This window comes from Panthera pardus, unplaced genomic scaffold (genome assembly GCF_024362965.1).
Source record: "Panthera pardus isolate Hobbes unplaced genomic scaffold, ASM2436296v1 HiC_scaffold_21, whole genome shotgun sequence".
NCBI lineage: Eukaryota > Metazoa > Chordata > Mammalia > Carnivora > Felidae > Panthera > Panthera pardus.
This window is the reverse complement of record NW_026526777.1, coordinates 4,132,282-4,159,776: the sequence shown is the minus strand read 5'-3', so window position 1 is coordinate 4,159,776 and position 27,495 is coordinate 4,132,282. Positions and strand designations below refer to the sequence as shown.

The following is a 27,495-nucleotide window of genomic DNA, read 5'->3' as shown; positions in this document are numbered from 1 at the left end:
TCATGAAAGCTTCCTGCCAGCGGCCCGGAGCAGAGCATCCTTGACCTCCTTGTTCCTCAGGGCGTACACCATGGGATTAAACAGGGGGGTGATGACGGTGTAGGTCACCGAGATCAGCTGGTCCTGATCCCTGGCGTTCTCCGACTTGGGCTTGAGGTAGGCGACGGAGGCGCAGCCGTAGTGGACGACGACCACCGTGAGGTGAGAGGCGCAGGTGGCAAAGGCCTTCTTCCGGCCCTGGGCGGAGGGGATCTTGAGGACGGTGGAGACGATGAGGATGTAGGAGATGAAGACCAGGCCCATGGGGACCAGGATCACCAGCACGCTGACGATCACGGTCAGGGTCTCGTTGACCGAGGTGTCGACGCAGGAGAGCTTCATTACAGGTCGGATGTCACAGAAGAAGTGGGCCACCTTCGTAGCACAGAAAGGCAACCTGAACACAGATGTCACTTGCGTCGTCGCTACGATCAGCCCAATGCCGCAGGCGCCCCCCACCAACTGCACACACACCCTCTTGTTCATGATGAGCGTGTACCTCAAGGGGTTGCAGATGGCCACGTAGCGGTCGTACCCCATCGCCGTGAGCAGGAAGCAGTTGTTGATGGCCAAGGTGATGAAGAAGAACATCTGGGTGGCACAGCCAGCCAAGGAGATGGGCTGACTCAGGCCTACAAGGTTACAGAGCATTTTGGGTATAATGACGAGTGTATATACGGTCTCGGAAGCAGACAGCATGCTCAGGAAGAAGTACATGGCCGTGTGGAGGTGACGATCCACACTAATGATGGTCACGATGACGATGTTGCCAGCCAGGGTTACGACATACAGTGCAAGGAACACGACAAACAGGCCGAGCTGGTGCTCTCGGAAGCTGGAGAAGCCCTGGAAAGTGAACTCAGTCACCCAAGTGTGATTCTCTGTCTTCATCAAATCGTGTGTGGGATCTAAGAAAGAAAAAACCACGTAAGGGACCGAGACACGTGACTTCTGTCAGCAAGGCTGGGCAAGTTCTTGTGGTTAATCTGCCTCGGGCTTTGCTTATTGATATGCACGTTCATGTTTATTCCTTGGGGGAACAGAGAGTGGAAGAACGTCATTTTCTCACTAAGAGAAGGAAGGTGGCTTTTCGAGTTTACTGCTGGAAAGATATCCTACTTCTAACACGTGCCCACTTGTCTCGGGTAAGGAATTAGCATCTCTTAGACCAGTCCCATCATCTTGATGCGAGTGTAGCGATGGTGATGTTACACAATTGTTCAGATGAGCGTGATACTTAACAGTGTAAGTGTTTCTGTTAGAATTCGGACAATTATCGAATACGTCCTGGCTCAGTGGTGTCCTGCCGAGCTCCAGGGTCTGCGGCCACCAGCAGAGCTGCTAGGGTTTGGCTGGAGCACCTGCCACCGTGGTCCCCTCCCCACGCCGCAGCTCTGTGGGTCCCGTCCCCCTCAACCTTTGCCCTCCGGGCCTCTTCCCGAGGCACTACTCATTTTTCAAAGCTACCCAAAGCCCATGACACCTATGGGTGTCCTTTCCTTTCTTTCCTTTCTTCTCCACCCCATCTCCCCCTCTGGCTTCCGCTTCCTTCCACAGGTAGGTAGCACAGAGCTGTTTACTGGCTCTTTTGTCTTGAAAGCACCTTACAGTGGATTTGTGATTACCAAAGACATTTACATCCTTTCCTTTCATTCCCATCCGGTGGAACGGGGAGAACAAGGAATACTGGTTGTCTTCAGATACAGAAACTCTTTCGGGAATGGCCCGGGGACACCTATCAGTCTGAGCCCATGACTTCTGATCCTGTCTCCAGTGTCCCTCCCGCTACCCAAAACTGCAAAGTAGACCTGCCCCACCAGGGCGAGATTATATGGTCTCTGAGAATAGGGAGCCGTGTGGCCACTGCGATGGGGGCATAATATCTGCTGGCAGAGTCATTACCGGTCCTGCCCCACCAGATACATTGCCTGGGAGGAAGCAGAATGCTGGAGTGAAGAAAACCACAGTGAGGTTTTCTTCAGAGAAGAGGAGTTAATGTTTTACACCGTCTCCTTTTCCCTGCTGTCTGTGCGCGTGACATCAGCAAACAGCTACAGAACTGGGCTAAATTTTAACACTGAGATTATAAGCCTAGAAGAAAGCATGACACTATTAACATTTAATTGGAAAATACACCGTGGTGCAGCTCGTCCAACAGGCTCTACCCGATTACCAACCAACATATAATTATGTAACCAAGTGGCTATAAAAAAAATAAATTCGATAATTGAAACGGTGGAGTTGCCTAAAAAGTACATTTTTGTCAGAAGTAAAGCGAATCACCCACATCGCAAAATGGTTTACTGTTGGGTAAAAAAACAAAGGTAGGCTTTTCGAGTACTTTTAACATTAACCGACTTCTCAGAAACACACCATTTTTAATAAAGAAAATCTGCAAAAAGATATAAGAGATTGACACAGTTACGCCTTGAACCCCTTAGAGCAAGCATGTTACGAAAGAAAATGGCATGAGGTTGCAAAAAAACAGTGTAGTTTCACAGACCATTTCTTAAAAAAAAATTTTTTTTTAATGTTTATTTATTATTGAGAGAGAGAGACAGAGCACAGCAGGGGAGGGGCAGAGAGAGAGAGAGAGAGAGAGAGACACAGAATCCGAAGCAGGCTCCAGGCTCTGAGCTGTCAGCACAGAGCCCGAAGTGGGGCTCAAACCCACAAACTGTGAGCTCATGACCTGAGCCGAATTTGGACACTCCACCGACTGAGCCACCCAGGTGCCCCTCACGGACCATTTCTTGACAAGGGAGGTGGTTTGGCATTGATGTGTGCACCGTGGTAAGAAACTTAAACCTGCTCCACGAAGCTTTGTCAACAGTGTCTCTGGATTGTGATTTGTTAATAGGACGTAGCCAAGGAATCATAGCTGATACGTGGCGCCCTCCGTTCTTTATTGGTCAAGGTACGCTTTAATCCTGGGAAGCCAGGATTCCTTAGGGTTAGCAAGGCATCTTTGAAAGTGACAGATATTCGTAGACACCAGGACCCTTTTTAGTTTAATTTAACCCTTTAACGACAATCATGGCCCTTTGTAAACCATTGAAGTCTTTTTTGAAATCTCACTTACTTTTCTTCCTGCAAACCTGTGGCTCAACAGAAAAATGAAAGTAGAGGTCAGAGATGTGGCCCATTGGTCACAAGTATTCACAGGTCAAGGTCATGAAGCAAAGACAGCGTGGTCCTTCCACCTGCACTAGGGCCAGTCCAGGGACGGCAGGGGAAGGAAGGTCACAGGGGCTCCTTGGATACTAGATATTCCCTCCAGCTGGAGGAGGAGCTTTTAACCAAGAAAGGCTCTCTGAGGACCATCTCTTGAGGTTTCTGGGTGCCCTCCCCTGGGCACCCGTGAAAGCCACACCGGGGCTGGAAGGAAGCCAACAGCCAGCGGCCGGGGACCTCGTTATGTGTGGGGCTCATTTCCCACATCACCTGGGCCTGTGCTGCAGCACTTTGTGAGTAGAGACAGCAGTGGCTTATTTGTCAGGCTTCATTTTTTAAATAAATATTCTATTTTTATACGGTTGGGCCTTGAAAAACCATGGTTACAAAGCCCCAGTGAGCTCGAGCTAAGAGCCGCTGCTTGGATTCCAGGAAACTACACAGTTCTCCCTGTAGTCAAGAGTCCTGCTCAGTATTAGAAGCTGGGTTTTTTTTTGTTGTTGTTGTTGCTTTTCTTTTTTCCTTTCCTTTTCTGGAACCAAAACAGTCAAATATGACTATATTTGTTGTCCTGTGAGGTTCAGAAGTGGAGAGTAAAGCTCAACGGACCTTTCTAGAAGGCCAGGAGACCCACTGCAAGCATCCAAACAAATGCGAGCCGGGATTTCAGCCTCAGGGACCCAGGCAGACAGTCAGACACGCTGGACCTCCTGAGACCAGCTCCTCGCCGCTTTCCCTGCCCCAATTCCGTGCACTTTTTCTCCCGAGAGTGTCTTATTCTATTTTTCTCTTTTATATTGTTAAAAGATAAACCGCGACGTATTGAAAACATGAAGCTTATTTGAGCAAAAATCAAGTCTGGCAATGACAAATGGGAAGTGGTTAGGAGTGCCCAACCAGCAGGAACCCGGGGAGACTTTTCTAGAGAAGAGGTGGAAACACGGGGAGCATTGAGTGGCTGCAGCTTAAAGCCTACTTGGCCCTTTGTGATTGGTTATCCTTCGTATTTTGATTTTGTAACTGTGAGGCGTTTACAGGCTCAGATTTGGGTTCGTTTCTGGAGGCGCCATGGTGGTCCAGCCAGCCAGCCCGTGGCCTCCGTGTTTAATTAATCTAACAGAGATTCCCTTATCTGTCCCGTGGCCAGATCCTGACGGCACTCTTCCAAGTGGAGTTTTCTACACTCAGCAAAAATGAAGGGCTTATATTCATATCTTTTTTTAAAATCTTTTTTAATGTTTATTTATTCTTGAGAGAGAGAGCGCAAGCGTGAGCAGGGGAGGGGCAGAGAGAGAGGGAGACACAGAATCGGAAGCAGGCTGCAGACTCCGAGCTGTCAGCACAGAGCCCGACGCGGGGCTTGAACCCACGAGCCGTGGGATCATGACCCGAGCCGAAGTTGGACACTCGACTGACTAAGCCACGCAGGTGCCCCTATATATTTATCACTTTTGGGGGAACACTTTATACTTAACGCTTTATACTTTATACACTTTATACTTAACGCTATGTTTGAAGCACGTAAATTGTGGGGCATCACATCTGGGAACTCGTCACTCAACCCTAGGCTGTTTTCACGCATTTCTCATAACCCCCTTCCCCCAGCCATGACTCCTTTCTAATTTTGTGTTTATTTTCGTTTATTTCATACCTTTATTGCATATATATGGGTTTAAGCAATGTGTTGTATCTATTTGAGCTTTATAAAAATGATCTTCTCTATATAATTTTCTGAGATTTCTTTTTTTAAATGGGTAACCAATTACCCTAGCACCTTTGTTTGAAAAGCCTCCTTTCTCCACTGGCCCACGATTCTCTCTGCCGTATTTCACAATCGTATGTACGTGTGGGTTAGTTCAGGGACTCTATCTTGAGCTCCGCTGGTCAGTTTGACCCCCTGTACCAAGATTACACTGTCTTAACAGTGATAACTTTAAAATAAATCTTAGGGGCGCCTGGGTGGCTCAGTCGGTTACGTGTCCGACTTCGGCTCAGGTCATGATCTCGTGGTCTGTGAGTTTGAGCCCCGCATCGGGCTCTGTGCTGACAGCTCAGAGCCTGGAGCCTGTTTCAGATTCTGTGTCTCCCTTTCTCTCTGACCCTCCCCCATTCGTGCTGTGTCTCTCTGTCTCAAAAATAAATAAATGTTAAAAAAAAGCAAAAGAATGAAAAATAAAATAAATCTTAGTTATCAGAGAGATCAACGCCTCTTTATTTTTAAGTGGTTGCACACTTGCTTTTCCATTTTAGGTCGGGTTTGGAACTGCATTGAATTCAAATATGAGGGGTGAATTGATATAGGCTATCTCTCCATATATTTAAATGTCTTTAACCTTTTGTCGGACATCTTCAAGACCACCCTGGAGCTAGATGATTCCGTTGGAAGGACTTACCGGATGCATGCCGAAAAGCTGTTGTAGTCATGGCTATGGTTTATCGCAGTGGGAGGGTGTGCATGTGAATCCTCAGGGGGGGAAGGGGCCGGAGCAAAGTCCCGGAGAGAATCGGCTTCAGCTTGTGAAGTGTCCTCTCCCGACCGAGTCCCACAGACATGTGTGAATTTCCCACCACCAGTGCATGATGATAAGTGTGAAGTGACATCATCCCGGGAATCTCACCTGAATCTTGGTGTCAAGGGTTTTTGTGAGGGGTCAGTCACGTGGTCACACAACACCTGTGTTACCAAGAGCAGGGGTTCAGCATAAAGCACATTGTTAACATAAGTTATCTCATCAGACAGGGATTTAACGCAAGGCCTCGACATATAAAACGCTTATCAAACCGAGTAATTCAGGGGCTCGGAACTCCTTTCCCAGGAGCTGGCCACCAGCCGGTCCTCAAGATGAGCCTTTCTTGGGAATATCCAGGGTTTGAGCAACCCAAGGCCTCCCGAGCTAACCCTTTCCCGCACAGATCTCCGTAAAGAAAATAATTTTGTTATGTTTTTGAAAACCTTTTTTCAGATACGGGAGTGCTGATGCATAGGGGCACTTGTACCCCAATGTTTACAGCAGCACTCTCAATAATAGCCAAATTATGGAAAGAGCCTAAATGTTCATCAACTGATGAATGGATAAAGAAATTGTGGTTTATATACACAATGGAGTACTACGTGGCAATGAGAAAGAATGAAATATGGCCTTTTGTAGCAACGTGGATGGAACTGGAGAGTGTTATGCTAAGTGAAATAAGCCATACAGAGAAAGACAGATACCATATGTTTTCACTCTTATGTGGATCCTGAGAAACTTAACAGAAACCCATTGGGGAGGGGAAGGGAAAAAAAAAGAGGTTAGAGAGGGAGAGAGAGCCAAAGCATAAGAGACTCTTAAAAACGGAGAACAAACTGAGGGTTGATGGGGGGAGGGAGGGAGGGAGGGGAGGGCACCTTTTGGGATGAGCACTGGGTGTTGTATGGAAACCAATTTGACAATTTCATATATAAAAAAATAAAAATAAAAAATAAAACCCTTTTTCGGAGACACAATTTCAAACGGACAGAAAAGTTGTAAGAACAAAAACTGTTAAACATCTTGTATCTGGATACCCAATTATTTCTATTTCGCCCCAGTTCATCAATTTTTTCCTTCCTCCTCTGCTTCTATAATTTTCTTCCAAATCGCTTGAGAGTATGTTGAAGGCATTGTCTCACAGCATTTTAAGTATTTTCGTGTGTCCTCTGCAAGACAGGGAGCATTCCCTTGTATAACCACTGTGTAGTTACTGAGAGTCGGTGTATATGTCCAGAGATAGAGATACATGCGCATATACGGCATCAAATACGGTAATAGCGTTACCTAATCCGCAACTCATTGTAAGTTATGCTGGTTGTCTCGATAATGTCCTTTACAGCTAAGCGTCTTTGCAGCCTAGGGTCCCATCCAAGATTACCCATTGCTTTTTGTCCGCCTGTTCCTTTAATGCCTTTTATCTGAAACAGCACCTTGGTTTTCTTTGTGTTTCTCAGACTTGACACTTTTGAAAACTACAGGCCAAGTGCTTTGCAAAATGTCTCTTAGTTTGGGTTTACCCGAGGAGGGGTAGAAATTCTAGTTTTTCCCTCACATTCACCTCCAGTTCATTTGGAACTCTTTCTCTTTTTTCTTTATCCTCTGGTTTAATCTTCATGATTATATTCAGATGATGAGTTTTCCACAAGAATATCACAAAAGTGACGCTGTATAATGAGGAAGAATGAAATCATGCCATTTGCAGCAACTTGGATGGAACTGGAGGGTATTCTGCTGAATGAAATAACTCAGAGACAGATATCATATGTTTTCACTCGTATGTGGAACTTGAGAAACTTAACAGAAGACCATGGGGGAAAGGAAGGGGGAAAAATAGTTAAAAACAGAGAGGGAGGAAGGCAAACCATAAGAGACTCTTGGATACTGAGAACAAACTGAGGGTTGATGGGGGGAAGGTTGATGGGGTGAGGGGGGGAGAGGGGAAAGTGGGTGATGGGCATGGAGGAGGTCACTTGTTGGGATGAGCACCGGGTATTGTATGGATGCCAATTTGGCAATAAATTATATTCATTAAAAAAAGTGATGCTGTGTTGTTCTCCGTGCATCCTACTGGGAGTCACATGTTGTCGTTTTGTCCCGATATTAGTGACGTGACCTGTAATCTCTCGTTCAAGGTGGTCTCCACCAGAGTTCTCTGTCATAAAGTCAGTGTTTTCTCTTTCTCAAAGGCTGATCTATTGAGATGAATACCTTGTCTCTCATCAAATTCTCGCTCTCCAGTTTTAGGATCCATTGTTGCGTTTCTAACTCCATCATCCTTGCTATAGATTGGCATTCTTCGTAAGGAAGGGATCTATTTACATACAACTAGATTTAGATCGTGTAGATTCTATTTGATAACGTTAGATACTATAATGTTATTTTGATGTTTAAATCGTCACCGGATTGGTCAGTGGGAGCTGCTGTCATCTGGCTCCCCTGTTCCTCTGACATGTCTCCATTATCCATTAGTAACTTTTTTACACACCAGCCCTCTCGTACTTCTCTCGTACTTCCCCGGCGCTGGCCCTCGAACCAGCCATTTCTGCAGGGAGCTCTGATACCCTTTGGTGGCGGATCGTATTAGAAACCGAGATCTGGATATTGTCATTGCTTGTAATTAGTCTTAGACTCTCAGTGGGGAAAAACAACTAGAAAGTGGGATGTGTGTTGGTGTCTGCGGATTAACATCTACATCTTAAAATCGATGATTTCACGACGGCATCTGCAATTCAAACTGTCTCAGAGTGTATTCTGATGTTGCCCCTTTCCATATTTATAACTCCTATCTACAGCAATAAGAAACCTGGTTCATATTCTCAATATATTTGCACATTTGCTCGTCTAATATACATAGAAAGTTGTTTCTAAATTGCTAACCTGTGCCACGTCAAAAACCAAACCTACTAAATGGAATTTAGAAATGTTCTATACATTTATCTGAGCATGTGCTTTTGTAATACAAATGGACTGTATTCTGTGTACTGTTATAAACTTGCTTTTTCGTATAACAATACATTTGAGATGCTTTTTTACAAATCAGTATATGAAGATTTATCGCATTCATTTGAACAACTGCGAATTGTAGAATAAGAACATAGCATAATTTATTTAACCTATCCTATATCAATGGATAGTTCAGCTGTTTGTGGGTTTTGGCATTTTTTAGGCATATTCTAGAGAATCACTCTTCATATATAATTGTGCACTTCTGAGAGCATATCTACAGGCTACCCTCCTGAAAGTAAAATTCCTTGGTCAGTGATATATGCATTTAAGAACTTAATAACTATTGCTAAACTGAAGCCAAGGTAGAACATTTGTATACATTTGGCGTAACTGAGAATGCTTTCTTACCCACATTTCCATCAACTGTGGTCTTTGACCAATTTTTCTTCAGCGTTTGGCAAGATGATAGGTAAAAATGCTGTTTTATTTTTTTTCTTTGAATTTTTATTTCTCTAATTATGAATGAGCCTGAGTATCTTTTCATATGCCCGTTAGTCATGTGTACTTCCTTGGCTGTGAACGTCCATTGATGTATCTTGCTCAGTTTTTTGTATCGTATTGTCATTTTCTTATAATGAGTTCTATAATAGGGAAATATGCCTTCTATCATACATGTTGTAGATAGTTTTCTTCCCTTTATCATTTTTACTGAGCTTACGGGTTTGAAATTTTATTAGTATTATATTTATGTGTGGATCAGGGCCTCCCTGACTACAAGATTGTTTTTTTAAGTATCCCTATTTTCATTTATACTTTTTATGTTTCAGTATTTGACTCATCTGGAATTTAATTGGTTTTAAGAAACAAATTTAGAAATATTTCTTAAATCAGATATACCTTTTATTATTCCCCATAACTAGGCATTGTCTCAACACCATTAAAGGGGGAGCAAAATTTGCCATCCCAAAATGTCTCTCGGACATGGGGATTATTAAAAAAAATTTTTTTAATGTTTATTTATTTTTGAGAGAGAGACAGAATGTGAGTGGGGGAGGGACAGAGACAGAGGCAGACACAGAACCTGAAGCAGGCTCCAGGCTCCGAGCCATCAGCACAGATCCCGACGGGGGGGCTCCAACCCAGAGTTTTGAGATCATGACCTGAGGCCTATGCTTAAGCAACTGAACCACTCAGGCACCCCAAGGGATTATTTAAAACTGGTTATTTTTAACAGCACACGTAGGTGGAAACTGAGTAGAATTTGCCCTTTTGTAAAAGACATTTGCATTTATAAGGGAAAAGTCCATTTGTAAGGGTGTCTCCCTCACTGTACCAGGAAGAGAGGAATGACTCAATCTGTTTAAAGTCTCATCAGATCTGCATCACAATCTTAGCCTTATTGGCTGTGCTTTTCATGGTCACCTCCCACTATCCCCCCCCTCCTCCCCCACATATTCTTCTGTCTTAGGCTGAGAAAGGTATTTGAGATGATGGCTTCATTTATTTGGGGGGAGTACTTAGTTTTCCTGGGTGTTTCTCCGATGCATACAGGAGGTATGTATGTTGTTAAACTTTTTTTCCCTCCCGTTAACCTGTTTCATATCAGTTTTATATCAATTATTAGGCCAACCAAAGAACTTAGAAGAGGGAAAAGCTTCTGCCCCTATGTCATCTATTAAATAAGAAAAACGTCTTGCATCGTTACTCTGTGATGCTACTATATGCTGATCCCAACCCCCACCATTCTTCTTCTTTGGCGTTTTTCTAGTTATTCGCACATTTAACAATTAATGGTGCTTTTATCGATTTGTTATTTGTATTCATAGAAATTTAAGGAGAAGAAACATCCTTAGTTTTTACAACACTGAGGCTCTCTATCCAAAGTGGGATTTAAAAGGAAATGCTTTTATGTGTTTCACAGAGGTTTAAAATCTTCTCCATATGGAAAATGCCCATTTCCTATTCCCATGTATTTGCTGTGTTTTGTTTCATTTAGAAGTGGGCTACTTCCATTATATCTTCTGAAGAGCTATTGTTTTTATCACTTATCTTTCCAGCTCATTCTCCCTGGCACCCTAACCCAAAAATTTCTCAGTTTATAAAGTCCTACACTCTATATCTGCGGGTGTTTGTATCGTTCTCAGGGGCTCCTGCCCTGAGACTGCCCTAGCTCTTCTTTCTTTCCTCCCTCCCCTGTTAAGATTCCACAGACTATCATTTTCCTTGTTGCTTTGCATTTACCTTTAATTCACTTGCCCCTGTTTTACCTGGCATAATACCAGCTTTGGTTGAATCCAATGTTGCTTGTGGAGAGCACCTGGGCAGCTGAACTTCACTGGTGAAAAATATGTTACTATTGTTGCGCAATTAGCATGCGTTTGCTCCCTGGTAAGTCACACATAGAAACTACACCCGGTGGAGGTGTCACACAAAGGGAACTTTATTTGCAACAAATGAGGCCATCTCAGGGAATAACTTGCAAAACCACGCCTCCGCCCCAAGCGAGGGTGAATGGGGTCCTTTTATGTAGGATTAGGATGAACATTTAGAAAGGGGATCCTTGTCCCTGTATGTAGAGGCGTGCATAAGGTCGTGCATGCACCTAGGGAAAACACGCCTGTTTGTTAATGAGGCGTGTGCTCCTCCTTGGGTGGCGATTTTAGCATTAAAATGAGGTAAAGTTCTCTCCATGTGTCCCTGCGAGGTCTATCTGCGCAGGTTTGAGTTGGCTGTTGAGCTCAAACTGGTCTGGGGCTCCTCACGAGGGCAGTCGTCACTGCTTGAGGGGTAGTTTGGGTTTCCACCACCCCCAGATGCGATCCCCAGCCAGTCTTTTGCCTGAGTCAAAAGATGAGCTGGAGAGAAGAGCTTAAGGGAGATGTGGGACAAAGGTTGGTGGGCACATGCAGGTGGGTGGCAAAAGTCAGGTTTTGGGGTCTTGCTGGTGATGCTGGTAACTGGTTGCAATACTGTGATTTGAACGAACATATATGGTCACTGAGATCACCCAAGTTCATTTCTCATACGTATTTGGTCTTCCTCCAGGCTTCCTGGCTCACAGCTCCCCAAATCCTCCAAAGTCCTTGAGCAGTTAGAGAAATGGAGACATCTTTTGCAATATTAAAGTAATACCTGGTCTCTTGTCCTTGGGCATCAGAGCCAAAGGGTGAGATGACTGTCTCAGTAGTCATAACGAGACCCTTTCAACCATAGCTGGGTTTATGTTAATGAGGCAAGTTTTGGAAAATACCTGAGGATAGGGGCTAGGTGGCTGGAAACAAGAACAGGGGAACCAGCCGTGTGGTTAGACACTCGGAACGTTCAATCCCCATGACCTTGCAGGAGGGGAGAGTTCCTGGAGATTGTATCAGTCACCAATGGTCAATGCGTTAATCAATTGTGCCTGTGTAATGAAACCTCCATAAAAACTCAGAAGAACGGGGTTCAGAGTGTTTCCAGGTTAGGGAATGAGAATATATCCATGTGCCCCTGTGCGGGGCCCCAAATTCCACGAGGACAGAAACTCCTTTGCTCAGGACCTTGACCTATGCCTCTCTTCATCTGACTGATGACTGGTATTCTTTAACATCCTTTGTACTAGATTTGTAGTCTAGTCAATAAACCGGTTTCCTGAGTTTTGAGAGCTACTCTAGCCAATTAACAGAACCCAAGGAAGGGGTCACGGGAACCTCTGATTTATAGGTGGTCAGGTGACAGCCTGGGCTTGCGATTGGCATCTGAAGGAAGGAGGGGTTCATCTGGTAGGACTGAACCCTTCTACCTGTGGGATCTGATGCTGACTCCAGGTGGTGGAGTCAGAATTGAGTTGAGTCGTAGGACACTCAGCTGGTGTTGGAAAATGGCTCAGGGGTGTGGGGAAACCACCCCCCCCACACACATATCAGAATTGGTGACCCGAACCCCTTTACTGCTCTTACTTAAATTTCATGACATTTCACAGGAAGTGGGGTATTGATGTTGGTGAGCAACGTGCTATATTTCCCACCTACCATGCGCACGATCTCCGGTCCTCCAACTTCCGGAGGTTCTTCCTTATCCTTGTTTTCCGCAGATGATCTGATGGAGGGAGGCAGACGGGGGATGGGCTAGATGGATGATGGACATTAAGGAGGGCACTTGTTGGGACGAGCACCGTGTGTTGTGTGTAAGGGATGAAACTGAATTCTACTCCCGAAACCAATGCTACACTGTATGTTAACTAGAATTTAAAATAAATGAATGGGGGCGCCTGGGTGGCTTAGTCAGGCATCTGACTCTGGATTTTAGCTCGGGCCATAATCTCACAGTTTGTAGGATCGAGCCCGCCCGTATCAGGCTCCGCACTGACAGTGAGGCCTGGTGTATATTCCCACCACCACGTTCGCCCGCTGCGTGTGCCTGTGCTCTGATTCGGAGCCGAGCACACCCTCCCCCTGGGGAGCACTGAATGCCCCCCTGGCTGGGTGCCCGTGTCACAGCCCCTCATCTTCACTCAGGACCTTGGCTCCGCGGTTCTCCCCTGTCTCCTTTGATTCATCAGGTTTGTACTAGCTCACTTTCATTTACAGACTTCTGTGTTCTAATTCCCGTTGCGCTAAAAGAATGAAAACAGACACAACCTTCTTTGATCCCACATCCTTTTCCAGCTACAGGCCCATTTATGTGCTCCCCTTCTTACCAAAACTCTTGGAAGGAATTGCATTGTCTTCAGTTTCTCTGTCCTCTATCTAATTCCCACTAAATTGGCTTTTTCACCATTATATGCTACCAATACAGATTATTTTTTTTCAGTGGGACTAATCACCCCATTTTGCCAAGTCTAATGGTCAGTTAATTGTAACTCACCCTACTGGGCATATTGGCAGCATTTGACCCAAATATGTGGCTTCTCTTTCTTGGAAACCAGTTTTCATGCAGTTTCCAGGACATGCCCTGAGTGTTGGTACTTTTCACTTTGTTTTTGTTCCCCCACTGTTCCTTCTGTTTCCTCTTCTCCTCAGTCTCTTGTTGTTAGCTCACCTCAAGATTCAGCCCCAGACCACTCTTGTGTTTATCCTCACCTCTTATGTTTATCCTCACCTATCCTTGGAAAGTTTAAACACTTTCCGAATTAAATCTCTACTCCATACTGCTTTTCAGGATGTGAAGTTGTATGTTCAACAGTCAGTCCATTATCCCTGCTTGGATGTCCACTCGGCCTCTTGAATAGAATGTGCCCCCGGCTGAACCGGCCAACTCCTCATGCAAAGGCACACCTTGTTCCAAGCCGCCATCACCTGTAACATGGGCCTAGCAACGAGGTCCTGACTGGTTTCTCCTTGTTTCCCCTCTGGCTCTGGGAGTTGATTTTCCACGCAGCCAGAATAAAGATTTTTTTTTCAAGTTTCATTTATTTTTGAGAGAGAGAGAGAGAGAGCATGAGTTGGGCAGTGGCAGTGAGAGAGGGAGACGCAGAATCGGAAGCAGGCTCCAGACTGTGAGCCATCAGCACAGAGCCCGACGCGGGGCTCGAACTCACGGACTGCGGGATCATGACCTGAGCCGAAGACGGACGCTCGCCTGACGGAGCCACCCAGGTGCCCCCAGAATAAAGATTTTAATACATAAACCACATCAAGTCATCGCTTGCTTAGATGTTCCTGCAGTGACTATCCATCCCATTCAGAGTCCCTGCCATAGCTTGTGAGACCACAGTGTGACTCTCCCCTGTCATCCTGCTCATTGTCTCCAGCTGTGCTGGCCTGTTTGTTAATGCCACAGCTAACCCTCCTCGGACCCTTGGCTCTGATCTCAGCCTGGAGTGCTCTTCCCCCAGGTCCTCCTATGGCTGGCTCATGCCTTCATTCTATTTCTTTTGTCCTTTTTCGCTTTATCTTTAGACACTTACTACGTACCAAAATAATACAGATCACCTACACACTTTTGAAGTCAGCTACGATCCTCTTGAAGTATACGCTCCGTGACAGCAGGAGCTGTGTTTACAGCCTGTTTGTTTTCATTTGTGCTTTCCGCTCTCTTCTATTTAGTATTTTGCCTGGTGTATAGTTTTCCCGCCCTTATAGCCAGCCTTCTTATTTTGTGTCAGATAGCTAGCGATGAGTGCTAGAGGGACCATAAAAGAGCTCCTGGAGAATGTCACTGGTGTGCTTGATGATAAATGAAGTGGTCAGGGAAGGAGCACATGAGCTCGTTTCGCTGGAGGCCTGACTGATGGAGAAAGAACAAACGAGAACGTGGAGAACCTGCGCTCTAGACTGAAGGAATGGTAGGGGTAAAGGTCCTCAGAGGGAACACACCTGCCGTGTTGATAGATGTTGGAGTAGTGGGGGGTTCGCAAGAAGAGATGACGCCCTTCTTAAAGCACGGGCGGCAAGGACAGGCAGAGCTTTACAGGCCATCAGGAGGAAGGTGGATTTTATTCCGGGTGCAATGGGGATCTGTTGGATAGTTTAATGAGGGGAAGGGTGTCATCGGATTTTCATTTTTAGAAGATCACTTTGCTATCTAGTAGAGAATGGAATGGAAAAGCACAAGAATAAACAAGGAGAGTGCATCGTGAGAGACTTTCTGGATCAGAGTAGTTTCGGTGGAGATGGGAGGAAACGGATACATTCGCGTTGTGTTTTGTAGATAGGGCTGACAAAGCTCGTCAGGAGACACCAGTCTAGATGGCCCCAAAGGCTCATTTTCTCTCTCCTTTCAGTAGTTTGGCAAAGAGCTGACACAGCAGGTCTAAGAAATTTCAGTGGAAGGAGAGGCCGACGCCAGCTGCCAAGTTCTCGATGCTGCTGCCCTTCTTTGTGACAGGGCTGTTTCCCCCTGGGAGCTCCTGCTGTTGGATAATCACTTAGATAGTCCCTGTTTCCCCTTTTTTATAAGTGTGTCATTCCCGTGGTACACCCAGCCCACTTGTGCACAGCCAAAGCTACGGGTTAAGGAGAGTTGGGAGATTGTGTGTCCTCGTGAATATTTTCTCCTTACAACCTTGTTTGGTTTAACACCCTGCGGTGCTAGCAGGATCTTGTCTTTTTCTTCTTTTGCATAAAAATGTGCTGACCGATGCCATTCTGGGGAGGAGGAGGAAGGAAAAGATAGGATTCAAGATAGGCTCACTGGGTTTTGGATCAAGCAACTGGGTAGAGAAGGTATCATTGGCTAGTTTGGGGAATGGATACTAATTTTGGATGTGTTTTATCTGGAATAATCCTACACCTCCAAATGGAAGTGGCGAAAGTAGGCAGCCAGTTATACAAGCTTGGATCCGGGAAAGACCACAGCTGGAATTATAAATTTGGGATTTCCCCTTATTGTTCATAGCTATCAGCATAACGCGACACGAACTAATCTAAAGCGACCTTTTCTTTAGAAAACGTTGTAGAGGGAGTGGTCAGAAACCTTTCCCTTCACAACAAGAGTCCCAGCTCCAGATAAATGCTAGGCTATAAAATCATGTGGTGTGAAGTCAGAGGATAATTCTACCAAAACTTTAAGGAATAAATAACCACACCAGTCTTTTAAGAAGGTGGGAAGGCTAGAAAAAGAGGGAGCCCTTCAAATTGTTTTATGATGGGCATAGCACTGAAAACAAAGCCTGATTTGATTATCACACATACACTGGACGGACACACACACACACACACACACACACACACACATACATGTTGGGGAAGACGAATTTATTCTACCCTTGAAGGTTCTTCTAGCTGGACTAAGAATCAGATTGATGAGACAGATTAACAGGAGAAAACCCAATTTAATAGCAAATGTATGGAGAAGCCACACAGTCCCGGAATTTCAAAGACAGGCAACAATGTGAGCTCAGGAGAAGGGTAGGGTCTGAGGATACAAAGGGGAAGAAGATGGTTAGTGGGAAGGTGAGAGCAGGTGTCTGGAAAACAAAGGTGCCCTGTTATGCACAGAAGTTTCTTAGGTAGCAGGAATCTCTGTTAATAGTGCTCTTGATATGCCCCGATTCGAGAGACCCCCCCGAAAACAAACCACCAGAGTCCAGAGCCAAAGCCAAGCAGCAAGGGTCGTTTATTGCAGGTTCGAACCCGGTCCTCCGCGCACTCGTCGCCGGTGACGCAAGAGGCCCCGAGCAAGGATCTTACAGCTTCTTTTATAGACAGGCACAAACAAGTTAGGGATTTTTTTGAGGTTACAGAGTTGTTATAGGCTGACGTTTAAATTTGAATGCTCAGCAGAACTCGATTGGTTCCCGCCTTTATTTCAAACCATTCAGTAGAACTTGATTGGTTCCCGCCTTTATGTCAGACTACGACCGGGCGGCCCTGGCTGGTTTCCGGATGGCAGGGGAAGGGAAAGATCTTTTCTTTGCAGTTGTGAGTACACCTGGTAATTTTTCTCTTAGCCTCTCACTCTTTCTGGTACTGGCATACAATTGAGGGGTGGGGGGGGGGGCGGGTAAAGAGCTTCTCCTGAAGCTGCTGGGTTTTGATTGCTCAAAATAGCCTATGTGACAAAGTAGCCCATCTTGGGGCTGCCTGCTGTACACATGCAAGTAGACAGAAAATACGGATTTCACTAAAGTAAATAAAGAGCAACTGGTACTAGATTAAAATAATCGTATCCTGTGGCAATGCGTCACAGCCATATTGCACGCGATCAATAGGAAAACCACTGGATCCAAAACTCTTGGGATTCAAAAACGCGCTTCATCACTTATGGACTATGTAATCTTCGCCCTGTTGTTTAACCTCTAGGCGCCTCAGTTTCCTTTTCACCAAAGTTTATATAACATTCGTACCTATAAAGTGGGGGTAATAATGGTATCTACGTCCCAAGGTTATTTTGAGAATGAAATTAGTTAATTAGCAAACATCCTTAGGAAAGGACCTGACACATGGTAAGTATTCAGTATGTTCCCTATTATAATACCAGTAATACAAGCATTCTGAATGTTTCAATCTATTAATAAATTTAATAAACCATAAACCATATAAACAAAAAGAGGAAAATTATATGCCTCTTTCTCTAGATGCTGGAAAGGATATCCAATAGAATGTAACAACCATTCTTCATTTAAAATAGCCAATTAAATAGGATAGATGAATAATTCTGTAACATAAAAATGAGAAACACTCCCATTAAATAAAACAAGACAGTGGGGTGCCTGGATGGCTCAGTCCATTAAGCATCCAACTTCGGCTCAGGTCATGATCTCACGGTCTGTGGGTTTGAGCCCCGCATCGGGCTCTGTGCTGATGGCTCAGAGCCTGGAGCCTGCTTTAGACTCTGTGTCTCCTCTTCTCTGCCCCTCCCATGCTCATGCTTTGTCTCTCTCTGTTTCTCAATAATAAATAAACATTAAAATTAAAAAAAAAGAGAGACATAGTGGTCACCATAACCATTATTGTTTAACTCCATTATTGTTGTGTACTGACCAACAATATTACATCAAGAGAAAGAGTGAAAAGGTATGAAAACTGGAAAGGGAGAGGTAGAAGTGTAGTTCCCAGGTAATATAATAGAATACTTGTAAAATAACCCAAGAGATTTCACTGAAAAATTATTACATACATTAAAATTATTCCACAAGGACTCTGGGTTCAGGTTTATCATTTTCCTAGCTACACGGGAATAAAAGCCAATTAATAATATAATGGAAGAAAAGCTATTTCCAATTGCAAAATTATAAGAAATGTCAAAGAATAAACAGAAATGTGCAAAATTTATAGAAAAGCAAATTTCTGGTACAGATAAAATGGTATAGATTCATTTCTCTTCTTAAGTACAACTATACCCCCTGGAAATAACCCAAGAGGCAACCAAAGGAGAACTCTGAGAGACGGTGAGAGGAAGCCAGACGTGTTTTAGACCTCAGGCCTACAGAAACAGCACAGTGGCAGGAAATCTTAACCTTCCCCATCCCAACATAAGGTCACCTTGGCCCCTGTGTTTCCTGCCCATCGACCTGGCTCATTTCCTATCCTGGGTCAAAGAGGAGTCCCTCCCACAACAGTTGGCGAGCCTAGCACCACCACCCACTAATAAGTAGCCAGGGAAAGTGTGTTCTCTCCCTGCAGGGCCTGTAGCTCCCCTCCCTGACCCAAAACATTAGGGCTACTGATCCACCAAGAAAACCCAGTTCTGGAAGCCTCTTTGACCTTGTGAGGCTGATGCTTCCCTCCATCCTCCAGAGACAGAGTATAGGCATGGGGAGTACTAGTGGAAGAGACTCTCCATTCCCACATGTGAGGGGCGTGTGACCCTAACAAGCACTTGCCTAGAGAAGCCTCTGTCCCCAAGGCTCAGACTCCCCTCCACACCAGCAGCCCAGCTTGGGGAAACCCCTGGTAACCCTCAGGCAGCACCGGGAGGGCCATCTCAACAGCCCCAAATAAGACAAACACACCAAATAACAGAAAATGTTCTGAAAAGTAAATATCACTGGAACCACAGGCAACAAAAGTAGGCCAGGCCCTGCATGCTAACCCTAAAATGGGCAACTGCCTGCTAAAATAAAAGACTGAAGTAGGATCTCGAGTCTTCTCACATAATAAACAAAATGTTCAGGATGCAAACCAAAAGTTAGTAACAGAAGGACAATAGGAAAACTTCTAAAAACATAAAAATTAAGCATCCTGCTTCTAACAAATCCATGGGTCAAAGACCACGTCTCAAAGGAAATAAAAGAATACATAGAAAGGAGTGAAAATCAATGTAGGATGTGTCGTACATGAATGTGGCTAAAGCAGTGTTGCTGGGGAGATTCATAGCACTGAATGCTTACATTAGAAAGGAAGGAACTTCTCAGATTGGTAATCTAAAGTTCCTACCTCAAGAAACTAGAAAAGAAGAGAAAATAATCTCAAAGCAAGCAGAAAGAAATGGTAAAGAGCAGAAGTCAATGAAATAAAACACTAGGAAAATAGCAGAAGAAAATCCAGGTAACAAAATGGGTTCTCTGAAAACTCAACAAAATTGATAAATCTCTAGAAAGACTGACAAAACTTGAGAATACACAGGTCACCAACATCAAGAATGAAATGAGGGTATCACTACACATTCTGCAGCTATTAAAAGGATGATATGGAAACACTGTGAGCAACCTTGTTTCTAAATCCAGCAACTTGACAGAAGTGGATCAAGTCCACTTGATCAAGTGGATCCTCAAAAAAAACCAAGCTACCAAAACTCAGCCAGATAATCTGAAAAATCCTATAACTATTGGATAATCTGAGTCATTTTATAACCATTAAAGAAATTGAATTCATAGTTTAAAAACTTCTAAGAAATCTCCAGGCCTAGATGGTTTCACTGGAGAATTCTACCAAACATTGAAAGAAAAATCAATATCAAATATGAACAATCTCTTCCAGAAAACAGAACAGGATAGAACACTGATCAACTCACTTTAGGAGTTCATAATTTATGAGGCCACTCTTACCTTGTTACACCACGTAAAGGCTGTACAGATAAAACTATTGGTAAGTATCCCTCAGGAACTTAGATGCAGAAATCCCTAACAAAATATGAGGAAACTGAATACAACAATGTATAAAAAGAATTACACTCCGTGGCCAAGTTGGATTTATTTTAGGAATGCAAAGCTAGATCAATGGTCACAAATCAAACAATGGTATCCACCATATTAACAGATGAAAGAAGAATGATCATATAATGACATCAACTACAAAGAAACACTTGATAAAATCCAGCACTCATGACAAAAATTCTTTGCAAGAATAGAGGAAAATTACCTCAATGTGATAAAAAGCATATCTGAAAAACCTGTACTTAACGGTGAAAAGCTGAATGGTTTCCCCCTTTCGCCCCCACAACATTAGGAATAAGGCAAGGATGTCTGCTTTCACCACTCTTATTTAACATAGTAATGGAAGTTCTAGTCAGTGCAATATGGCAGGAAAAAGAAAAGGCATACGGATCAGAAAGGAAGAAATAAAATCGTCCTCATGACCTAATCGTCTATATAGAAAGACCCAGAGAGTCTACCAAACCCCACCCCCAAAACTCCTAAAATTAGTGACTTAAGCAAGGTCATAACACACAATATCAACACATTTCTGTAAACTAACACTGAATGTATGGAAACCAAAATTAAAAGCACGATATCATTTACCATTTCTCCTAAGAAAATGAAATGCTCAGGTATAGAATGTGTGTAAAATTTGCATGCTGAAAGTTACAAAATGGTGATAAAGGAAATCAAAGAAGACTTAAATAAATGGAGAGACCTACTGTGTCCATGGACTGGAAGATTCCACATCATAAAGATGTCAATTCTCTTTAACTTGATCTATAGATTTGATACAATTCCTATGAAATCCCAACGACGTGCTTCATAGACATAGACAAGCTTGTTCTAAAATTGATACAGAAATACATAAGACTTAGAGTAATTAAAACATTCTTGACAAAGGATAAGAGGACTCACTTGACTCAATATTGAGACTTGCTCTAAAGCTGCATTAACCAGGACAGTACAGTAGTGGAAAGCATAGACACTGCAACAGAAAGAAACCCAGAAACTGATCCACAGAAATATGCTCAACGGACTTTTGACAAATGTGAACATTCAGTTCAGTGGAGCCTGATTGCCTTTATTTATTTTTTTAATGTTTATTCTTGAGAGAGAGAGGGGGAGGGTCAGAGAGAGAGGGAGACACAGAATCTGAAGCAGGCTCCAGGCTCTGAGCTGTCAGCACAGAGCCCGACGTGGGGCTCGAACCCACGAACCGGGAGATCATGACCTGACCTGAGCCAAAGTCAGATGCCTCACCGACTGAGCCACCAGGTGCCCCAGATGATTGCTTTTAAAGATTGGCCTGGAGTAAGTAGTTATCTGCAAGCAAAAATCAAACTTTGACCTCAACCTTAAACTTGAAACAAAACTAACTCAGGGCGTCTGGATGGCTCGGTTGGTTAAGAAGCAGACTCTTGATTTCAGCTCAGGTGATCTCACACTTGGTGGAATCGAGCCCTTCATCAGGCTCGGTGCTGGTGGTGCAAAGCCTGCTTGAGATTCTCTCTCTGCCCCTTCCCCCCCCCCCCCCCGAAAATAAATAAACTTTAAACTAACTCAAAACAGATCATCTAAATGTAAAACATAAAACTATAGAAGTTTTAGGAAAAAAATATAGAAAAATGTTAAAGTTCCTGATTCCAAAGGAGACTTGAGCCAATGGAGAATAACGCTATGTTTTTGAATATGGAGACTCAAGATCATTAAGATGTCAATTTTCCATAAATTATAAATGTGGTAGGATTCCCGTAAAATAGTGCTGGAGTGTGATTTGCTTGTGTGTGTTTAACCGTGTGGAGAATGCTGTGTGCCTTTGGGGTGGGGGAGGGTAGGTTGTAAATTGAACAGACTGCTTCTAAGACTTATGCGAAGCAAAACATCCAAAAAAAAAAAAAATTCTAAAGAAGAATGGCAAATAACTAGCTCTGGTAAATAAAACGCTGAAAAAAAAATCCATGATAATTAATGTTGTGGACACGCGGAATAAACACATAAATGCGACAGAATAAAAATCCTGCCTTGTCTTTGCATTTCCCATTCTTCATTTCACAGGAGTTTCATTCGCCCCAGGGTAAACCTGAAAGAACCCAGAAAAAAAAAATCCATTGAATTTCAAAAAGATTTTTTTTTAAAACGCTTAACTAAAGCATTTGTCTTAAAAGCCGAAACAGTTTTTAACTTCAGCAAACTTTTCTAGAGAGGAAAGCCTCTTTTAGCTTACAAATCATGGTTCTGAATATCAGCCTCTTCATTAGGGGGTCAGGGGCAAAGCTGAGTGCCTAGATGCCTTCAAGGAGGGGCTGAGGGAGGTCCAGGGGCCCTAGAGTAGTCATAAGGAAGGTGAGGTGCACGGACCACATTGGTTAAAGAGCACGAGACCAGGGTCCTCTCAGTTGATGGCACCTGGGGCACCTGGGTGGCTCTGTCGGTTGAGCGTCTGACTCTTGATTTCGGCTCAGGTCATGATCTGATGGTTGTGAGACTGAGCCCCATGTCAGGCTCTCTGGTGAGCACGGAGCCTGCTTGGGATTTTCTCTCTCTGCCTCTCCCTCCACCCCATCTCTCTAAAGAAATAAACTTAAAAAAAAAAATAGATGCCACCAAAGATGACCACTGGGGGTCATGCATCTCCATAGGATCCAACGCGGAGCAGTTAGAAGTGACCGGGGACTATAGTTCCCTCCTCTGTGGTAAGGAGACTAGAAGCCTTGAGCAGAACTTGACTGATTCACCCCGAGGAGAATGGGGAAAAAGGGGGGAGCAGGAATTGAATTCAATTATGTTTACTCAGAAAGTGACTTATTCACTAAATTGCCCCAGTGTGCATGGAAAGGACTCGAGGCCTTTTCCTTTATCCGTCCGATTGGGAGCTCAGAATGACCAAATAGATTGAATTGTAGAACTTCTAAAAGTTAGGTGTTTATGCACCCGCATGCGTCGGGTTTAAATTCATAATCACTTAACACCTTTTGATATTTCTGCATTTCAGAAATATTTTGCAATGAGAGTACTGTGTACTCACGTGTTTATTGTGTCTCTTTACAAATAGCTCAGGAGAGTAACTTTGACTTGCTCAGCAGTTACAACTGCTAATCACCGTGTTATTCAACACCTGTTTCGTCTCACAAGTTGAGTCTGAAGTTCACCCTCATTGTTTTCTATATTTTTGAAGCGAAAAATGGTGAATAGTCTTTCATCATTACACGTCAAACTCAGTTGCTTTGTTTCTATGGAAGTTTCATGTCAAAAATCCTTTACTGTTGACTTTTTTTTTTTTTTTTTTAGCTTTCCAGGAGTAATAATATTAACCTAATATATCAGAAAGATATTTTGTTGACCCTTTTTCATATTTTCATTGAGCTTTCTTTCCTTGCCTTTGTGACTGGGCTTGTGAAGGGCTCAAGACCCAATGTGAGGGACGTTTTCTGAATTCCTGCCCCCTGCCCTGACCGTCCCCTGGTCCCTCTGCTTTCTCCTACTCTCCTCTCACTGGAAGCTCCCATTTGGATCTGCCTGTCATTTTTCTTTCTTCTTACTCAATTTCACAGCGTTCTTTGAGCAGTCGGCTCCCTGAGCCATCTGTCTGCTCTTCTTCTGAGCCCCTTGGTCATCCTGTCCATGGGGGCGGGGCATTGCTGTCAGCCCCACAAGGACTTCTTTGTGTAGCTTGTGTTCAGCCAGAGGAAGCAAAGGGTCAGACCCAGTCATGTGCGCTGTTTCTCTGGCCAGAGCTTCACGACTCTCACACGTGGTTAGGAGTCCCCGGTGCGTAAATTCCCTTCTCCTCCACCCCCAATTTCCCTTCCCTTGAAGCCCCACATGTGAGTTACAGGAAACTTGCAGGGTGTTGCTAGAAAACCTTCTCTCTAGAAGGTTTTTAGCTCATCCCAAACCCATTTCCTGAAAGATAGCTCTCTTTTTGCTTCCCTTATCTTCTTAAAACACAAGGCGATCAGTTTTTGGCCCAGTCTCCATTTTAATAACCACTGGTTCAAGCATCCAGTTTATGTTAAAAGAAGATTCAGTCAAGTGTGATTTTAAAGTGGTTTATACTTCAGGGGAGTGGACTGGTCATTTTAAATGGAAGCTTTTGAGATGAACACTAGATCACGCTCTGACCTTGTAGCTATCTCCTGGAATAGGGCCAATGGGCAACTGTTCACAGGCCTGCAGAGTGACTTATGTTTTTGTTATGTTAACAAAGAGGTTGAGGAAGTAAGAGTCGATTATTAGAAGCCGGCCCCCAGCCTCACTTTTGCTCTGGCCCTGGCTGCGAGGAGTGAGATTTCGCCAATCACTTGAAGCCGTGGCCGTGTAACATTACCTATAAGCTCCCGTGCGGAAGAGCCGCATGCCTATTTGGGTAGAGATTTCATCTTAGGGAAGGGATTTCCTCCCCACCACTCTCCTCAGAGCATCGTGGACTTCTTTGTTTCTCAGACTGTACACCACAGGGTTCAGCAATGGTGTTATCACGGTGTAGGTCACTGAGATTAACTGGTCCTGATCCTTGGTGTTCTCTGACTTGGGCTTGAAGTATGCAATAGAAGCGCAGCCATAGTGGACAATGACCACCATGAGGTGGGAGGAGCAAGTGGCAAAGGCTTTCTTCCGGCCCTCAGCTGAGGCAATCTTGAGGATGGTGGAGATGATGAGGACGTAGGAGATGAGGAGGAAAGTGGCAGGGGCTGTGATGGCCAAGAGGCTTACAGTTAAGGTCAAGATATCATTAACGATTGGAGTAACACAGGCTAAATCCAACACAGGTCGAACATCACAGAAGAAGTGCTCAATCAGCGAGTTACAGAAAGGCAGTCGGAAGATGGCCACAGCCTGAACCAGAGAGAGCAAGAACCCCGAGGCACAGACCGAGGACGCCAGAATGGTACAGGCCCTCCAATTCATGACGATTGAGTAACGAAGTGGGTTGCAGATGGCCACGTAGCGATCAAACCCCATGACTGCTAGCAGGAGGCAGTTGGTGATGGCAAAGCCAAGGAAGAAAAAGAGCTGAGTCCCACAGCCCACCAGGGAGATGGACCGGCTCAGACCCACGAGGCCGGAAAGCATGCGTGGGATGATGACCAGGGAATAGCAAGTCTCTGATGTGGAGAGAACACTTAGAAAGAAGTACATGGGGGTGTGGAGGTGGTGGTCAACACGGATAATAGTCACGATGATGACATTGCCGGCCAGAGTTAAGAGGTACAGGGTTAGAAACACGGCAAACAGTATGAGTTGATGTTCTCGGAAGTTGGAGAAACCTTGGAAAACAAACCCCCTCACCTCTGTGTGATTGGCTGTCTTCATTGAGGACGTCAGATGAGAAGGGTAAAGAGAAGGTTGACACTATCCCTTTGCACCAAAGACCACCACGTCCCCTGGTGAGCACACTGTCAAGAGCAAAGATTCAGTAGCTCAAAACAGGTTCGAAACTTCATGAATCAACCGTCTTTCCCAGGGGCGTGGAAGACTCGGTCCTAGAACTGAAGTAAAGATATCAAAAATCTGAGCAACAGTATTTGAAAGTTTGAGGGAAAGCATTCTTTGCAAGGACACCTGACCCTGTGGATGGCCCATGAAGTTGGTCTAGATTTTCTTAAAATGTTGACCACATTCTCAGGGGACGGTGTGATTAAGTTAGAGACTATGAGATAGACACACAAAAAAGCTTGAAAAATTGGAAATGTTTGGAAATCTATAGTTCAAAGAGGAACTTAAAACGGAAGTTAGGAGGTTTTTAGAATTAAATAGTAATGGAAGCACCACGTAGCAGAACGTGCATTGTGCATTCAGAACGTTATCAGAAGAAAGTTTATCATGGAAAATGCTTGTTTTTTTAAAACTGAAAATTGATGAGAACTCATCCTGAGAAGTTATAAAAATAACAGAGTAGGAGGGGAAAAACAGGCGCCTGGGTGGCTCATTCTGATGAGCGTCTGACTCTTGATTTTGGCTCCGGTCATGATCTCATGGTTTGTGAGTCTGAGCCCCAGAGGCGTTGAGCATGGAGCCTGCTTGAGATTCTCATATTCATTCATTCTCTCGCTCTCTCTCTGTCTCCCCCCCCTCCCCTTCTCTCCCCCCTCCTTCCCCTTCTCCCTCTGCCCCTCTCCCCTGCTTGTGTGCACACTTTTTCTAAAATTAAAAAAAACAAAATGAATAATGATGAAACAGATGTTAATGATAAAATATAGAAGATCTACAAAGGTAAACTTTAGGTAAACTCCTAGTGAAAATCTGATCAAGAAAAACAAGTGAAGACATAAACTGGATTATGAATAAATGAAGGGACACTGTTACAGAAGCTTCAGACACAGAAAGACGAACGGTAACATTATGAACAACTTTACCTCAATATATTTCTAAACTTCAATGAAACGGATACATTTCTAAAAAAATTATCAACTTTGAATCAAGAAGTAGAAAACCTGAAAACTTTTTTAAGAAATAAAGACAGTAATGGGGCCCCTGGGTGGCTCAGTCGGTTAAGCGTCCGACTTTGGCTCAGGTCATGCTCTCACGGTTTGTGGGTTCAAGCCCCGCGTCGGGCTCTTTGCTCACAGCTCAGAGCCTGGAGCCTGCTTCGGATTCTGTGTCTCCCTCTCTCTGCCCCTCCCCTGCTCACACTCTGTCTCTCTCTGTGTCTCAAAAATAAATAAACATAAAAAAATTAAAAACAGAAAAAGCAGTGAAAAAAATCTATAAATAAATCTCTAGGACAAGGTAAATTTACCAGTAAGTGCTATGAAACATTACAAGATAAGCTGATTTCAATATGAAACAGATTTCTATGTTAGGTAGTAAAGAAGTCCTCCTTACCTCCTTTTACAAAGCTGGAATTATCCTGACGACAAATTTAACAGGCCGATCTCACGGATCTAGGTGTAAAACTCTTAAGCAATTATTATCAAGCCAAATCCAGCAATGTATAAAATGGGTACATGACCAAGTTGGTTTTGTTTCAGAATGCGAAATTTGTTTAACATTAAAATGATCCAATAACGTATTTCCTCAAACTGTTTAAAGGGGAAAAGTCATGTGATTATTTCAATAGCTGCCAAAAAGGCATTTTTAAAATTGAGTGTCTACTTATAAGAAGAACCCTGAACCAACTAAGAATAAAAGATTTTCTTTAAGCTGGTAAAGCATGTGTACAGAAGTTCAGCCAACATACACTTCGTGGTAAGATACTAAAGGATTCTCTGTGAGATTGGGAATGAGATAAGGGTGACTGCTTTATCCACCTCCTTCAACATTGAACTGTACGTCCTAGCCAACCCAGTAAGCCACGAAAAAGAAATTAAAGATATAAGG

The 27,495-nt window shown here is 44.0% G+C and overlaps 1 protein-coding gene across 1 annotated transcript; it reads right to left on the bottom strand.

The window, feature by feature from the left end:
- Nucleotides 1-25,543, bottom strand: LOC109257302 (olfactory receptor 10J1-like). The gene is made up of 3 exons (XM_019433337.2): nucleotides 24,984-25,543; nucleotides 4,541-4,546; nucleotides 1-920 (listed from the first exon to the last, which is right to left on the bottom strand). The coding sequence occupies exons 1-3, from the start codon at nucleotides 25,486-25,488 to the stop codon at nucleotides 1-3; spliced, it is 1,431 nt and encodes a 476-aa protein (XP_019288882.2). The 5' UTR covers nucleotides 25,489-25,543.
- Nucleotides 25,544-27,495: the final 1,952 nt, after the last annotated feature.

Bases quoted from the DNA above. Each gene is read 5' to 3' on its own strand.
- LOC109257302 (XM_019433337.2), bottom strand. From the start codon at position 25,488: ATGAAGACAGCCAATCACACAGAGGTGAGGGGGTTTGTTTTCCAAGGT.